This window comes from Syngnathus floridae, chromosome 7 (genome assembly GCF_059516105.1).
Source record: "Syngnathus floridae isolate MCC-2025c chromosome 7, RoL_Sflo_1.0, whole genome shotgun sequence".
Taxonomy (NCBI): Eukaryota; Metazoa; Chordata; class Actinopteri; order Syngnathiformes; family Syngnathidae; genus Syngnathus; species Syngnathus floridae.
This window is the reverse complement of record NC_142419.1, coordinates 10,334,763-10,351,235: the sequence shown is the minus strand read 5'-3', so window position 1 is coordinate 10,351,235 and position 16,473 is coordinate 10,334,763. Positions and strand designations below refer to the sequence as shown.

The following is a 16,473-nucleotide window of genomic DNA, read 5'->3' as shown; positions in this document are numbered from 1 at the left end:
GACAGGTGGTCCAAAAGGGTCAAACCGCCTCCAGCGTAAAATCTTTAAAACCAGGCAACATTCAATCGGTTAAGCGTTGCCTGCCTACCTTAGCTCGAATCACAGCAATATTGTGGAAGTTCTAGTTGCCTTCTTTCATTTTTGGTGGGCATGTGCGGTTGCTACATCATGATATTGGCTTCATTTCTGCTTGTACATCATTGTCACACATTTTCTCTTTGCCATCAATAAAACTCAACCTAAACGAATAAAAACGAATCTGGGGCCCTTCTTGATATTGCATGGGGATCAGATGGGCTACAAGCATGACCATTTCTTGCTGCAAAATACTGGATGAGGGGAAGTACGTAAATGCATTGAAACTATCATACTACAGTGGAACCTCAGTCTTCATGATTAATCCGTTCCAAAAAATCCAACAAAAACCAAATCACACAAAATAAATCCAAAGCAATATTTCATGTAGGAAATAATGTAAACTAATTAAAGACTCTTCTATTTGAAAATACGAATGTATTTTTGCCAGGTTTTATTGAACATCAAATTAACTCATGGCCACACGGATACAAAGTCAATGTGCCATAACATTTCTGAATAAATCATTTTCTCTGCATGTTTCTAAATGCAGCTGCAGGCGTGTGTGCGAGTGTGCTGAAGAAGACGACGAATAGGACACACTGAAGTTTGTGGGCGTGGAAGACCTTCAAACTACTTTGAGCTGTGCTGTAAAATTAATCCTCTAATTCATTTTCCACTTGAATGTGCTCATCACTTATTAAACTGTAATTAAACTTTAGTGACGAGCTGTTGATGCTTTGCGGGGTTTTCATCCTTATGACCATCTAGGTGGGGAGGAGAACCCACCCTCATTTAGGGTCTTGAGTTCTGTCTGTCAGGATTTGCAAGTTAAAGCTAGGTGCAAATAAGCAACTGTAGTCAGACTTGGCCATTAAAACCATGCTTGGGTCCCCTTGAGACTTACTCTTTCCCCAAACCTGGTGCACTTTAAAGAGGTTGACAGTGGCCTGGCTAAATGCCTCATTGAAAAGAAATCCACAGAGTAAAAAAAAGTCCTTAGCAAACTTGGTCACTCACAGGCACACGTGCACACACAAGCATTGTGGACATGAAACTTCATCAATGTAATCTGATTACTCCTTGCAGGCTATTCATAAACACCAGCCACCTTGCGTAAATGGAAATGAACTGAACTATTAGTACACTAAGTCCATAGCACACTGGGTCATGCAAACATAATTAATGTTGATTAATGCTCTTTCACCAGTTATTGATGAGGAATGCCAACCTTTCACGATAGGATAAAGTCAATTGCAATAATCCACATTGTCAAAAAAGGTCCATGGCCCATAAAATCACATGCACACACAATGTTCCTATGAATAATGTGACTGCATAAACACCACTGTGCAAAAAAAAGGGCACTTCACAAATAACCGCACTTAAATCACAATGCACCAGAATAGATTAAAAAAAAAAAAAAAATACTTAGAAATAACTAACAACATAAAAAAAAGAGCCACGGTATCCTTGGTCAAGCAAAGTGTGCTATAACCCTTGCACAATTCTTGATACCCACCAAAGTTCACGCAATATATGCGTCCTAAAATTATTAATTAATAATACCACTGTGCACAATAGTAGCAAACACAACAACAATCAATCCATCCATCCATTGTCCCCATGGGGGTCGCAGAACAATCAATAATCCACAGTTTAAAAAAAAAAAAAAAAAGCAACATATGGATGGTCCTGTCTCTCACCTATGACCAAGGAGCGTCCGTCGCCTAGAGGGTGGCGCTGGTAGCGTGGCACGGCGAAGGGTGGCAGCTTGTGAAAAAGAGGCTGCAGAAGAGGCTCCAGCCTGGAGGCTGAAGGGTCCGATGGGAAGAACAGGTTGAAGATCTGAGAGCAGGCCGGATGGAGCTGATGCACTGACAGACAGTGACACGCTTGTTAAAACAGCCGTGAGCAAGAGACTTGACCCCATCTCATGCTTTGTTAGTTTTTTCAAACAACTTCAATAATTGAACACGACCCAGTTTGCAAACGCAATAAACAAAATGTTTTCCTTTTTGAAAGTAACGGTTAACCGACTGATGCATGTACATAGCATGTTGCACGGCCTCACCCCGAACGGTGGGCAGCACGGTGCGACGCATGGCCAGCACAAGACCCAGCGGACAACCCAGCAGGAAGCAGTCTGACACATCAAAGTCAAAGCGTCCGGGGTTGATCAGCAGACTGGGGCTGCTGCTACTGCTGGTGCGAACCTCTGCGTTCTCCTTTACCAGACTGGACACAAAGAAACAACACGGAAGGAAGATCATGAGATCCGACTTCAAAGACACGTGGCCAAGATGGAGCCTAAACCTGCTTATTTTGACACCGTGGGAACCATAGTCATTGTTTGTAAACTTAACCAAGTTGCTAAATCTACTTTAAAACCCTAACCCATGCTTCATACCTTAATATGATACCCTCAACATGTCCTAAAAACACAATTTGATACCGTAACACGGGTTTGAAATTGATAGAATCCTAACCCAAGGTAGCAAGTAATTCTATATCAGAGAATGTCAACTGGTGGTCCGCAGCTATTTAGTGTTCCGTGGCAGTATTGCAGGTGGACCGCAAAATTGGAAATGGAAAATAATTGGGCTTAAATCTTCATCTCATTCATCTTCACACAGTCATAAAACCACAATTTGGCTCGGAATCTGGTTTGAAGATCTCATTCCATACCATAATCCTAATTTGGTCTCTAAAGAATGAATGTAAACGAGTTTGCTTGTATTGTAAATTGCATCATTATGTCCAAATGTGACTAATGATCACAGTGGAGTCACATTAAGATGCACATCTGGGGCTCACTTTTCAAGCCAGTGTCTTGGTTTAGCATTCTGTGGCAGTCGTCAGCGTCTCGCCTTTATGACTCAGCCACACACACACACACGCATACACACGCGCACACACACCTATACGCACTATGCCTAACGCACGACACAACCAGCCTGAGGGCCTGTGAGTTGATTCTCTGTGACGACCCTGTGCTGACAGACAGAATTTCTAGCAAGACAATGTTTCCATATTGACTCTTGTACAAGAAGAAGGGATTAGCCAACTTTCTGCAAACATCTTCAAATCAATACAGCACCAGGATTTGGTTCACTTTCATTTTCTTGATGCGGATACAAAAGCACCTGGCACCACAGTGTGAATGTCTCATGCAGTGTTTCCCAACCTTTATTAAGGCAAGGCATACCACGAAGCAAATATATCCTGAAATCAATTTCATCTGAACAAAATGACTTCAAATGACATCTGGGCTCCTTTATACAGTAGGTTGATATACTCACAGAACGCTATGAGTTCTTCAGCTGTATGGATGAAAACAAGTCGATACACGGCTTTATGGTACCTTCTGTCATCTAACAGAAGGGCATTTAATACCCTATGGTTAGGAGAAATTGATTTAAAAACAAGGGGAAAAATACGATTGAAAATGTCCTTGTTTGTTCGGGCAGGTCAATTTCTGGTTCACAAAGTAAGACGTAAGACATCCTGACTACCATTTTTTTATCCTTCACCACTGTGTCTGTAGCTAACAAATGGCGACAGTATGCTAGATTAAAGTTGACTCAACTTCCAAATAAGCTCTTTTGCATTCAAGTCATAATGGAATAAATTGTAAAAACACAATGACAGTGTGCAAGTTAAATGAAGCTAAAAGTCTTGGATGTCTAAAATGAGCTTTATGGCTCGTGAGCAATGTGCATACAATCTATGCGAGCTAATTAGATGTGAAGTCGCCCATGTAAAGTACTTTCTTGTTGGATGTCGGGAGACTTCCGAGTGGCCCAATTTGGTGCTTGATATGCCCATCAGACAAGCTTTTATTACAGTTATCGTGGCATTGCCTAATTCAAAACTCTGTGTTATAAACACACACTGTTCGCACTGTTTTGTAGCGTTTGATGAGGGATGTCACTGAGAGGTTCATTTTTTTAATGCAGTCGTCGGGAAAAAAAGGTCAGTTATTTTGTTATAATGCTAAGCAATATTTTATTGGGCATTAACAACACTGCAGCTCTACCTTGACATGAGAGTGCTTCCTGGAAGTCACTTTTCCAGAATACATTGCCTTTAAAATATGATTGAAGAAGGCTGTTGGAAAACATCTAATATGAGCGGGTAATGAGTGACCGGTCGTGTCCACCGAGGAAACGAGGACAGAGGTTAACCTCTTCTATACGAAATCACAAGCCAAAGGTGAGCGCTCGCTGTGACATTCCGTGTGAATTAATGGGGTGCCATCTGCATATATATTACATGATCGAGGGTGTACGACACAAAGTGACTATTTATAGCGCAAGCAGACGGGTGAGTGACGTAGAGGTGGAATACGGCCAGTCAGAATGCAAACATTGAGGAGAAGCTGGAGCCAGACGGTCCAGATAGACTAGGATGAGGTTGGAATGTGAATACCAAACACACATATCACACACAGACAGATTGAGAGTGAGAGCAAATGCTGGCAATACTGGACGGCAGGTACCGGGTGTGTTAGATAATATTACAAATAAAATCCACAGGTTTTTCCCGTCTAAGGAATCCCCCTGGAGTCTAACATACTTTCACAGCTTTCACTGCCATCTTGAAGTTAGCTAATCCCTTGAGGCTAGAAAAAAGGGAAAATAATGAATAGGGGAGGTTGCTTGAAAATGGCAATGTGTGTGTTTTTTTTTTTTTTATCAGGAGACGTCAGGGTGAAGTTAGGCTTAGTCACCTTCAGTAAGGGATGGGTGCAGGGTTATGATAAGTAAATGACACTAACTTTAGCCACATGGATGCCAGTGAGAATCCAATAATGCAATATCACCTGGAAAAGAAGACGTGCTGGCCGGTGGATGACGTGTCGCCGTCGTACGAGTCGCTCTGCTTGCGGCAGAGGGACGGCGGACCCTGGCAACGGCCTTCATTGGGTGCAGAGATGTCGATGTTGCTCTTACTAAGCCTTTTGCTGGAGCTTAGACTAGGACTAGACTCTCCAAGTAGGCCTGGGTTTTCCTGAAAGGAGAACTATCAGATAGAATTCTAGCATCTTACCATTTTATTAATTATAGTTTGTAAAAGTACCAGGGCAAGATCTTAAATCCTTAGTAATCTGCTTCACCGCTTTTTTTATTTGATTTGGTTTCTTGCCATATGATAGCATTCCTACAGTTAGCGTTGTGGCTATCTGAGTAGGCTTAACAATCACCTTGAGGCTTTCAGTGCTGTTGTTCCTGCTGCCACTGGTGGTGTTGTTGTTTGGGCTGCCAGGTCTTTGTTGGTTGCTGAAGCACAGGGCATCAAAACACAACACGCCACCCACGCAGTCGCCCATTAGGCACACCTGCATACAACACGCATCCACATGCTTTAAGGAGGGCTCCGTCACATTTTTAAAGGACACATTTTAACATTCTCCAGGGGTGTAAATATTTCTAGGAAGCAGTAAAGTCTCAAGCGATTTCTTTCATTGCTTCATAAAAATGGCCACCATCCATAATTGATGATAAAGATCTTACAATGCAAATTTTAAAGGTTAAAAAAGTCTCTTGACATATCGAAATGTATTTGTTGCATGTGCCAAAGCTTACTGTGATGAAGACATCCTCCACAAAATGTGGCCAATACAGCACGATTTAGTTTTGCACTATGATGCAGTTGCCTCATTGCTGTCAGCCATTTTTTCTGAGATGAGTGGGCAGATACTTGAATGAGTCACCAAAGTACCCAACGGAATTCAATTCTACTTGTTTTGCAGGCCTTTGCCTTTCAAAGGCTATTGCATGCAAATGCCGAACTGCTTATCTGTCAAAGTTAATGTCACAGATTTATTTTAACCTACATTATGCATAAAAATGAAAACATTTCGATTTTAATAATATGGGACCTTTAAATAAATTAAGTTCCCTTTGTAGTGAAATGTGGTGAACAATTATAACAATCAGCAAAGGCAAATGTAATTATCGATCCTCTTCAGTAAAACTCTTTGCCGTACTGTGTAAAAACAAAAGAAAGATCAAATCTAATATGTACCACAGAGTCACTGAGACCACTGTGTCGCCACAAGAGTCGAACTAATCAAGAGTAATAGCCACTGGTGAGATCGTAATTATACCTTTCTTGTAATCACCTTAGCGACTTTTAACCTGCAGCTCTTGATTCTGTCCTTTGGTTGATTGGCTAATCAAGATTTTATCGACCCCCTGCGAGATTTTTTTTTTTTTTTTAAATATCTACTGTGAAACAAACTTAGGATGATCCTTAAAAAAAAATTAAGCTCCCTTTTCAAAACTTTGATAACAACATGACATGAGATGGTTACCTGCGATATTTGGCTGAATAAGGAAAGCATAAACCCGAAGCAAATCCACGCACCTGTCCTGTGAAGCCCTGGCCATCATCAGACTCTAAGAAACTGCGGTAGACCTGGTTGGCGCGGGCGATGACGGTGGCGACGGCGTCCTGGTAGCGCGGCGAGACGATGGCAAGCAGCGGCAGGGCGGCCAGCGGCAGGTGGTCCACGCTGCTCGACACGCAGCTCTCGTCGTAGCTGTACGGGTTGAGACTGGAAGAGCAAGAAGGGATGCACAAATCATCAACAGGACCGTAAATCGTTAGAGCGCATAAAGAAAAAATTGATTCTCAAAAATGTATATTTTGATTTATTACCCTTTTTTTAAATTTATGTTTTATTTGTTTTAACTTCTTAATTTTGTCAGAATAGAGCTGCCACTCCTCGACATTAGGAGGCGATAGATGAGGTGGCTTCGGCATCTAGTTAAGTTGCCCCCTGGACACCTCCGTGATGAGGTTTTGAGGGTATGACCCAGCAAGAGGAGGCCCAGAACACACTGGAGGGCTCAGTTGGCCTCCTAACATATCAATATCCCAAGGCAACATGTGGATGAAGTGCTTGGGGAAAGGCTAAGGCTGCTGCCCTCGTGACCTGACCTTGAATGAGCAAATGCAAATGGACGGATGAGTGAATATTTTGGTACGACATGGATTTTTTTCAGGGCACAGATAAGAAGAAAAATCTTCGTTGTGTCACAAGGAATAAAATCTCTTTGCGCGAGTGAGCGCCTGCATGTGTGTGTCAGCCAAGTTGACTTTAATGGATGTGTGTGCACGGGTGTGATAGCGCGGGGGGAAAGATGGCATCGCCCGACACGCTCTCCGAGCACCGACTGACTGTCAACGCCATCCATCAGTCGCCAGGATTACAGGAAGTGGCAGCAAAGCTCGGCCAAGGCTGCAACGCGTCAGTGGCGGAGGGGTGCCTGCTCTGTGAGTGCATGTCCAAGCATTGATAGTGATGCTTGTCAAACTTGGGCTCTGCAGAATAAGTAATTTGCAATAAATTGTTTGCCTTTCTACTTGCGGCGACAGACGCATCAATAAAACAAACATAACTACATGAATTCACTCGGTTAACAACTCAATAAACATTAACCACACAGTCTCTCACTCTTGCAGTCATAATGATTCTAATTGGCAGATCTTGTTAAACTTCATACACCGCAGATCATGTGCGAAAATAATCTGTGAACACAAAAGATGAGAAAAATGTTTGGAGAACGAGGTAGTGGCTATAATTTGAATCCTTCGGGGGCATCAAACAAGAAAGGGTCACATTTTCAAAGCGTCATCCTAACATTTTGCTTTATGTAACATTATACCAGAAAATTAATAGAGATGTGCAATATCCTTCAGCAGTTTCCACAAAAAGGAAACAATTGCCACTCTGTGTATATAGCTAAACCAAACCATAACATCTAAACCCCACACGCTCATGAAATGCCTTTACATTACACATTAAAAAATGCCGCACTGTAACCCACTCGACTTTGAGCAGTATGGGTTACCTTTACGTAAGGTTGAGTTAATTACTATTGTGGCCCCCGCAGTTCGGGATGAAGATTAGATTTGGGCACATTGAAGAGCTAAAGCCGGTCATCATTTTGGAAAGACAGCACTTGGTTAGCTATGAAACTAGTCCAACCCCCATGGGCAATAGGGCTTTAAAAAAAGAATGAGAATTCCCCCCACCCTCCTCTAAAAAGTGACAGCCTCCACCCCTCCGATAAATTGAAAAAGCAAATGACATTATTCAAAACATACAGTAGCTGCATTTCAATTCAATTAAGAATTGAAATAATAAAATAATTTCTAACAGCACACCTGCGTTTGCAAAACGCAGTTCTACATTATCTTTTCAAATCAAATGAAAGTCATTTCAATCGACTTGATGATATCACTAGAAGTTCTGTGTTCTTTTTGATGTATTGCATGAATTCATTTAGCTACAAAAGCACTGACAGCACATTTTTCATAACACGCAGACACTTGCAAAAATAATTAAAGGCACGCGGACTAATGAAAGCGGATGAAAAGATCAGTTGTCAGTTGCTCTCCGTCTCCTGTCACTTACACTTGTTAACACTCGCTGAGCAAATGTATTAGTTTTTTTTTTATAACCCTGGCTGGGGTCCCAGTGGAGAAGTTATCAAGAAGGACACACAGCCGTGAAGCATCCCGGGATTCGTCACGATGCATGGACTGTGTGATGTGTGACTGTCTAGGATGCAGGATGCATTTAAACCTCTAGAGATGCCGCTTGACTGGCGCTCTCAGAGGCTTCCTTTTAGAGAGATTGTGTTTTTTTTTCTTTTTTTTTTTTTGCTTTTAGAGCCCAACACACTTGTTAGATAATAGTGGACATGAGAATTGGAAAATATCATGAATGTGAACAAGTGCAACACTGGAACGCTTAGGAGGAAGTGCTGTAAAAGCTTTTTGTGTTAGTAGGAGGCAAAACTCTATTTATTTTCATTAAGAATCTAGGTCATGTTTTTTTTGTAAAATATGTCACAATACGACGGTACATTGATTCACAAATTTTTCAAGATTTTTTTAGTAGCCTGCAAAATTTTAGTTATGGGTTTACTAATATAAGCTAATAAATTAATATAGGCTGACTTTGCAACAAGCCGCAGATAAACAACAAATCAATATTGTCACCCTCTTAAAATAATGGCCAATATGAACCAAATTCTGATTGGATTATATTTTTGATTAATTTTATTTCAGGGGTAAAGAATTATTCATTTAACAAAGGATGTAGCTGATTTTATCGGAAGCCAGCATTCTGAGTAAATGTTTAAGGAAAAAATAATTTTTGGCAAAATTTGACTTACGACATGATTTCAAGAGGCTAATGATATACAGTTCTTACTTCAAGCTGTTTCACTCCCTGCATTGATGTTGCGGTAGTAACTTATAACCCTTTAAGCAATAAATATTTGAATTATTTGAAGCAGTTGGAGGATATGATAATACGCACAAGCACATATTCTTTATCCTCTGCAAAAATCGACTTGAGAACTGCATCTTATATCCGCATATGCGTCTTTATCATGTTTTATACTGCTCTCTGGTGGCTAAGGCAGTCACACAAGAAGTACATATGTAAGTGACTTTGTTCCCCTCATTTTCGATTAATTTCTCTTAATTCTCTTTATAGACATGAGGGCCTTTGGAGATGTGCTTGCAGGCCTGACGAAGGGGTTCTGACGATGGAGCTCCATTAACAGCAGAAGATAAGACTACCAATCAACCTTGACTCCCTCAATGCTGTTAAAAGATAAAAACCTCTCACATACGGAAAAAAAAATGTGTCAGCGTCTGGCTTAATTGCACTCTGGATGTAGAAATACAAGCTAATGTGCTCCTCAGCGTCTCTTCATTAACAGCGTGAGACCGTAAATAGGCGCAGTAGTTACTCGCCACCTGCCAGAATAATGAGAGTCCAAGGTAGACCTTCATCTCTTCTCTTTTAATCCATCCTCCAAGGCTTCTCTCCATCCTTCCGCTCATATCAGCTTTTTAATAGTCCAACTGTTCCTTTTCCGTCAAGGTGGTACAGAGGCGTCGGGCAGGCACCAAAGGCTGGTGGGCGTGAAAGGAAATCAATTCGGAAACCTTTTGCCGTTAATTGGCCAAGCAGCATTCTCAACTGTGCAGCCGTTTTCCCAATGCTGCTCTGGCTCAGACAGCAGCGTCAGGCATGTTGGCTTGAGAATTTGAAATCCTAACCATGTCTTTTAAACCCCAATTTGAAACCTCATCGTCGTTGAAATCCCTCATTTGAAACCCCAGATCTGCCTTAAAATCCTAAACCTGTTTTAACCTTGTTTCCAAATCCAAATACTCACTTGAAACACAAACCTTGATCTGAAACCTCACTGATGGCTTGACACCCTAATTTAAAACCCCAATGTAAGTTTTAAATCGAGATTTGAAGACCTGATATAAAAACCCAATTCCGTGTTGAAATCCTAATTTAGAAACCCTAAACTTGGATTAAAGCCCTAACACTAATCTGACAACCCAACTTTTGTTTAAAACCCTCACAAAATTGACTTGACTTGACTTGACTTGAAATCCTACTCCTGGATTGAAACACTAACCCTAATTTGAAAACCTAACTTTTGTTAGCCCCATTTAAACCATAATTTAAAAATCTATCTTGAAACTCAAACTGGAAACCCCAACCATGACATTAAAATTTAAAAATTGTCTAAATAATCCAGTCCTAAACTCAAATTTACAATCCTAAACTTGTTTTGAAAACCTAATCTGAAGAGAAATAATATTTGAAGTAGCCACCCCTAGTACAAATGTTTGTTTATAGATCGCAGTTTGTGTTGTTTTGACAGGTTACCTTCAGCAACTCCTGTGGCTAAGATAATAACGGCGGACCTCTCGGGGGTGCGACAGGCTGTCTACACAACAGAACAAGCTAAAGAGAGTCTCCACGGGGATGCCCGACAGTGCACCATTTCCAACCATGTTGTGTGAAACTTTTTCCTTGTGCCATCTCCGCCATGTTTTTTTTATTTTTGTCAGCCAAGCTGTTGGCTGCAAATGGAAATTAGCCAGTGAAGACTTTCCACCTGTTCCTCCTATGTTTTTGTTTATGTCGTGTGAGTCAAATGAGGCTCTGCACGCCCACCTGAGCAACACAAGACAATGCCAAAACTATAATGACGTCTGCAATGGAAGTTATAACTGTTGAGAATGATGTCATGATGGCCGAAAACACTGGTTCTCTTTTAAACTGAGGTCCCCAGATTTGCAGGGCTCCATCAGACGTAAATTAGGCTCCACAAAATGTCACAATTTAAAACTGTATCTTATTTGTTTCCTATATTGAAAAGCAAACCAAAGCTTGAAACACTCATTTCAAACGTGAACCCATATTTACAACCCCATCCTTGGTAAAAGCCTTAATTTAAGACCCTAATCCAACCTTCAAAATCTCGGTTGTGTTGCTAGGTTAAAGCATTTAACTAAAGCATTGCTTGGAACCCTATTACAGACCTAAAACACTACTTTGTAACCTTAACCTTGGTTTAAAACATAAATTTGAAACCCAAACTTGAAACCCTAACCCATGCTTGAAACAAACAGATGGCAATGATAATAAATGGCTGCATGCAACGCATTCTTGCGAGTCATGAGAAAATAATGAATTCCCTCTTGATTCCGGCAGGAACGCTTTTTAAATATTTGATGCGCAAATAACTGAAGGCTGTAACGTGTATGTCAAGCCTATGCAGCGGTACGGTGCCCAAAGGACTGCTGTGTTCCTTCTGCACCGCCAAACACATTTTGTCTGTGACCATTCAACCAAAAAACACTGAGCGTTAAAAACCAAACAATGTGGTCCAAATGTGAAACGACACCTTTAGCTCTTTAAGAAAGATAACACCGAGTCATAACGGGCTTTATTCCTCCTGATATGATTTCTCTATCGTATTTCTCCTCAACAAAGGCACTCTGCACTGCAAAAGAATTGTTTTATTGGACACGAGGCTGTATAATTCATAATGAAGGCCGAGGTGACACCAGCCGTCCAGATCCATTAAAAAAATAATGCCACAAATGAAAGATGAATACAAATCAAACATCAATTACCACTGAACCTACAAAGATACCTCTGCCAGGATACATTAATTCACAACCTCTGCTTAAAAACGCCCAAAGGTGAAATGAATCATTAAAAAGATGGCACCAGTAAAAAATGTTAAATATTGGAGCAAGACCAAACTATTGCAAACGTAAGCAGAAATAACTGCAAAAGTGCTTTCATAGACAGTAAGTGAAGCGGATTAGAGACACAATGAAAAGAAGACAAAAATGTGCATTTATGCATAGTGACAAATTCCAACCACGAGATTAAACACTTACTTGGACACCAGCGAGAAGGCTTCAGCGCACACCGCAGGGCACGGCACCAATTTGATCATCACATGCTCAGCGGCGGCCTGGAAGTGCGCCCGCGTCACCTTGTTGAGCACGGACGCCAGGGTAGCCACGTCGCCTGCCTTAGCGCTGGGGTCGCCGCCCACCGTGTCCAGGATGTTGCCACCGTGTACCACCAGAAGCAGCACGTGCGTCCGACATTTGGAATTCTGCAAAAGACCACACCCCATGTCTCTGTGAATCAACACGTTGTAATGTTACTTTTTGTACTCCCTCTTGCTAGTGAAACAATTGGGTGTTAAAGATCACAAGTACAATGTTTTGGACAAACACTATAAGCGTCATACCTCTATGTCCTCAAGTCCTTCAATGCTGCTTTGTGGAGCACAGCGTGGATCACCCAACCGATAAAGACCCTCTGCAAGTACGTGATAAAAAAAAAACAAGAACAGAAAATAAGACAAGGGTCAACCACATGTGGCACAAATAGAAAGGTCAGCGACTCAAGTCACACTTATGTAGCCAATTTTAGGACTTGTTTGGCTAAAACTTACCAAAGACTCGATTCAAACTTGACAAATCAGGCCTGTTGCATTTGAAAAGAAAAGTAAATTTTTTTATGTCACGTGTGCAAACCTTTATCGAGGCAAATATCATGAAGGGAGCTCCAAAAATTGTTACATTTGGATTCAGTCATTGTGTTTTGAGAAAAAGAATCTCTCAGTTGGTGAGATGAATCATTCATGTACACGTGGCTAGTGAAACTCAATTAACAACACCAAAGTGAAAGTGGCAGGCTAAACCTAAAATTCAAGAGGACAATTACAGCTGAACTGAATTTCTTCACCCTTTCTAAGCTTTTGTCCAACTCTTCAGTGTTTCCGTACACTTTGCACAACTTGATACTGTTGATTAACTGCAGCCCGTCTTATGTCGTTTTGGTTTTATGATGTCACAATATGATCAATCCCAATATTAGGTTCGCCTTGGAAATGTACCCAAACAATGAAATGCCCCAATGTATTGTGATTAATGTATGTTGTTTCTTATCAGGATGGTATGACTTGACTTTGGACTTTGAACTTAATTTTCCCGCTTTTAACCTGAGATTTGCATGACAGCTGAAAGCTAAGACTTGCCATTTACTTGCAGCATGACGTGCACATGAGTTACTCCCACCTCTGCAAATGGAAGTCGATTTTTGAAAGTGGTCGATATTAGACTAATGCCTCTCGATTTGTCTACATTGCACCTGCAGACTGGATGTTGCTTCTCCTATTTGGTCAGTTGATAAGCATTTTCCCTTTCTGTAGAAAACCAGCCAAGTACTGAAAGCCTGCTATTCAATGTGTCATTTCAATCTGTTTCCTCTCTAATTGGATGCTTATTTGGCTTTATTTTGTCCTTCATTCCTAGCCTGGTGCACTCAAGGGAGCTCGCTGCACGGCAACACTATTTTTGGTCACAACGAATAGAAAATCAATGAGAGGAGCTTTTCCTTTCTTGTAAAAAAAGTAGAGGAAGGAAGAAAGGCTGGAGGGAGCGAGTGGGAAGGAGGAAAGCGAAAAGTTCCGGCATTCCCGGGAGGCAAAACATTGTCGGGTCTCACACAAGGACTATTTCAAGATGAGAGGCCTTCATATGCTTGGAGTGTAATGACTGCAACAATAATGCAGCCATCTGTCAATATTAGCATGACGAATGGATTTCAGCGTGCTATACGGCAAGAGTTGCTATTGATATCCAATACCGAGTACATACAAGGCCAATACAGTTACGGATACGTTTGAAGAAAGAAGGTGGAAGCATGATCAATTTGTGCAGAAACTGTAAGATTTGGTGTCAAGCTCATTTGAATCTGGTTATCTGATTCGTTAACATTAGTCAGTGAAGAAAATATTTTTTTTTGTGCGTGTCTTGCCGCATTAGACAACGTGAGATTGCAACTGAGCACTACCCGACAAAAGCTCAAGAGTATTAGAGAGGTCTCCTTTCAAATTATTCTCCTTTTTTTTAGTCAGTCAACAAATAAGAAGGACTTCCGGGACTTGAGATGAAAGGACTTTAGAAATGAGAAAATATTGATCCCCCCCTTTCCAACTTGGAGCCCTCTTGGCACAAATGGCATGAATAACACATTCACAACAGCCTCCTGGAACGTGATATTTCTAGCGTGCACTTTTCCCGTTCACTTAGTTGTTCCCCCTCTGGTCTCTCGTGCCACCACGGTGTCACATTTATCTTGTGTAGGCGAGCAGATGTTTGAGCCGAACGCCGCAGGAGGACGGGAGACGTGAGGAAAGCCGGCGAGCCAGTGAGGGAGTACTCGTCTTTATCTCAAAGATTTCCTGCTGCAACTTCCTCCGCAGTTGCAAAATGGAATAATGCATGTAGACTTTTTTTTCAGTGCCACCAGGAAAATAAAACCAAAATGTGATGCAGTATTTAACCCTTGCTTCTAACCCTAACCTAAGACTTTGACGTGGGCATGACATTTTAATTCCTAAATTTCCATCATTAACTTTGGCTTGACACCGTAATGAGAAGTCCTGCTTGTAATTCAAAATAATTCAAACTTTTGAAACCCTCAGATTTGGCTTGAATCCCTAATATGTAACCATAAATTGAAACCCTAAACCAGGTTTGAAAGCTTAAATTGAAGCTCTAACCTTGAAAGCCATTTTGAAGGTTAAGTTTTAAACCATAATATCTTGAACCTCATTTGAAACCCTAACTTAAAACCATAACCCGGATTTATCATCATCATGTAAAGCCAAAATTTGGAATCCATTTTGAACCACCAATGACGGCTTCAAACCTTAATTTATGTCAAACGAATCACACAAGATTCTCACAAACCCTACCTCGTGTAATAGCCTAATTCGAAACCCTAACCTAAAAACCACCACCTCTACTTTGATCAGATTATCGTGTTTTACTGAGGTATTCCACCAAGTGTTTCGATGAGCAGAGTAACAAATATGTGCAAACCGACCTCAGAGAGAGGGACATAATGGCGATAGTGGCGACCTACGAAAAGAGCAGAGTGGCGGAATAAATGGGAGCACACAGGCTGGGGACAATTGGAAAAAATGGAGCTGAAGGAATAATTGGAGAGGTAAGGAAGCCATAAAGGCTTCAGAGGAAGCGACAAATAGATGGAGATTTAATAGGCGGCGCTGACTGAGACGAGCCCGTTGCACTTTTCAGGCGTTAATTGCGGGTAGATTTCCCCTTAAAGCCACGAGGCCGACCTGCACCGCACTCCGATGTGACCCGAGCTAATGTCAGCGCTTATTACGCGCGCACAAATGATGATGGGACTCAAATATGGACAGCTGGGAGCTATTAATGTGATCACTCCTCTTGACAGTTATTCATGATATCCGGCACCTTGCAGACAAGAAATAAGCCACAGAGAGTAAAAATAAAAATAAAAAAATCCTTGCAAGTCATTTGTGATACAAAACAAATTCTACAGTCATGCAGGGAATGGACATGTTATGCAATGACTTTGATGCGATTGGTCCACAGTGCACAAGAGAACTAAACAACGACTTAAAATAGTCCCCCAAAAAAAAAAGTTCATTGCACATTCGGTCACGCTCAGTGCTCAAAAGAGTCCAGTACTTGTGTGACAAGCGGGCACTTCACAGGTCCTTGATGCTTTGGTGAGTGGCCCCCTGTTGCTATGTGTGAGAGTGTGTGTGCGTGTGTGTGTGTGTGAGAGAGAGAGACAGAGAGAGTGTGTGTAAGAGGCACTTTGTGGAGGATCTCCACAGGAGACATTTGTTTGATCTCTGCGGTACGTTTGCCACTGAAGTTCACTCATTGAAAGCTTTCGCTTAGCTTTTATTTGGAGATTTTGCAGAACCTTTACAGCTTAATTTTTTTTTGCCTGTATTTTGAAGACGTTTTCACAATGGAAATAATGAAAAGACTCCAGGGTCAAGCTGTTACCGTCATAAAAAATAAGACATAATTAACGTTACTAGCTGTCGGCAAAATTTCAATGCAATTGGTTGCGATTAAATCGAGCGATTAAAAGCAGGTCAGTAATTACATTTTCTTTCTAAATGAGTCTAAAGCCTGCATTGAAACCCTAATTTGAAACCTTAACCTTGGCTTCAAAGG

At 41.3% G+C, this 16,473-nt stretch overlaps 1 protein-coding gene across 2 annotated transcripts in view; it reads right to left on the bottom strand.

The window, feature by feature from the left end:
- Positions 1-16,473, bottom strand: part of pitpnm3 (PITPNM family member 3) — a 48,384-nt gene that overhangs the window by 12,489 nt on the left and 19,422 nt on the right. For both annotated transcript variants that reach the window (XM_088381449.1, XM_088381450.1), the window contains exons 5-11: positions 12,687-12,757; positions 12,325-12,548; positions 6,448-6,637; positions 5,282-5,416; positions 4,901-5,088; positions 2,150-2,313; positions 1,782-1,952 (exon numbers count right to left, since the gene is read on the bottom strand). In XM_088381449.1, the coding sequence (XP_088237575.1) occupies positions 1,782-1,952; positions 2,150-2,313; positions 4,901-5,088; positions 5,282-5,416; positions 6,448-6,637; positions 12,325-12,548; positions 12,687-12,757 (1,143 nt within the window). The remainder of the gene's footprint in view (positions 1-1,781; positions 1,953-2,149; positions 2,314-4,900; positions 5,089-5,281; positions 5,417-6,447; positions 6,638-12,324; positions 12,549-12,686; positions 12,758-16,473) is intronic.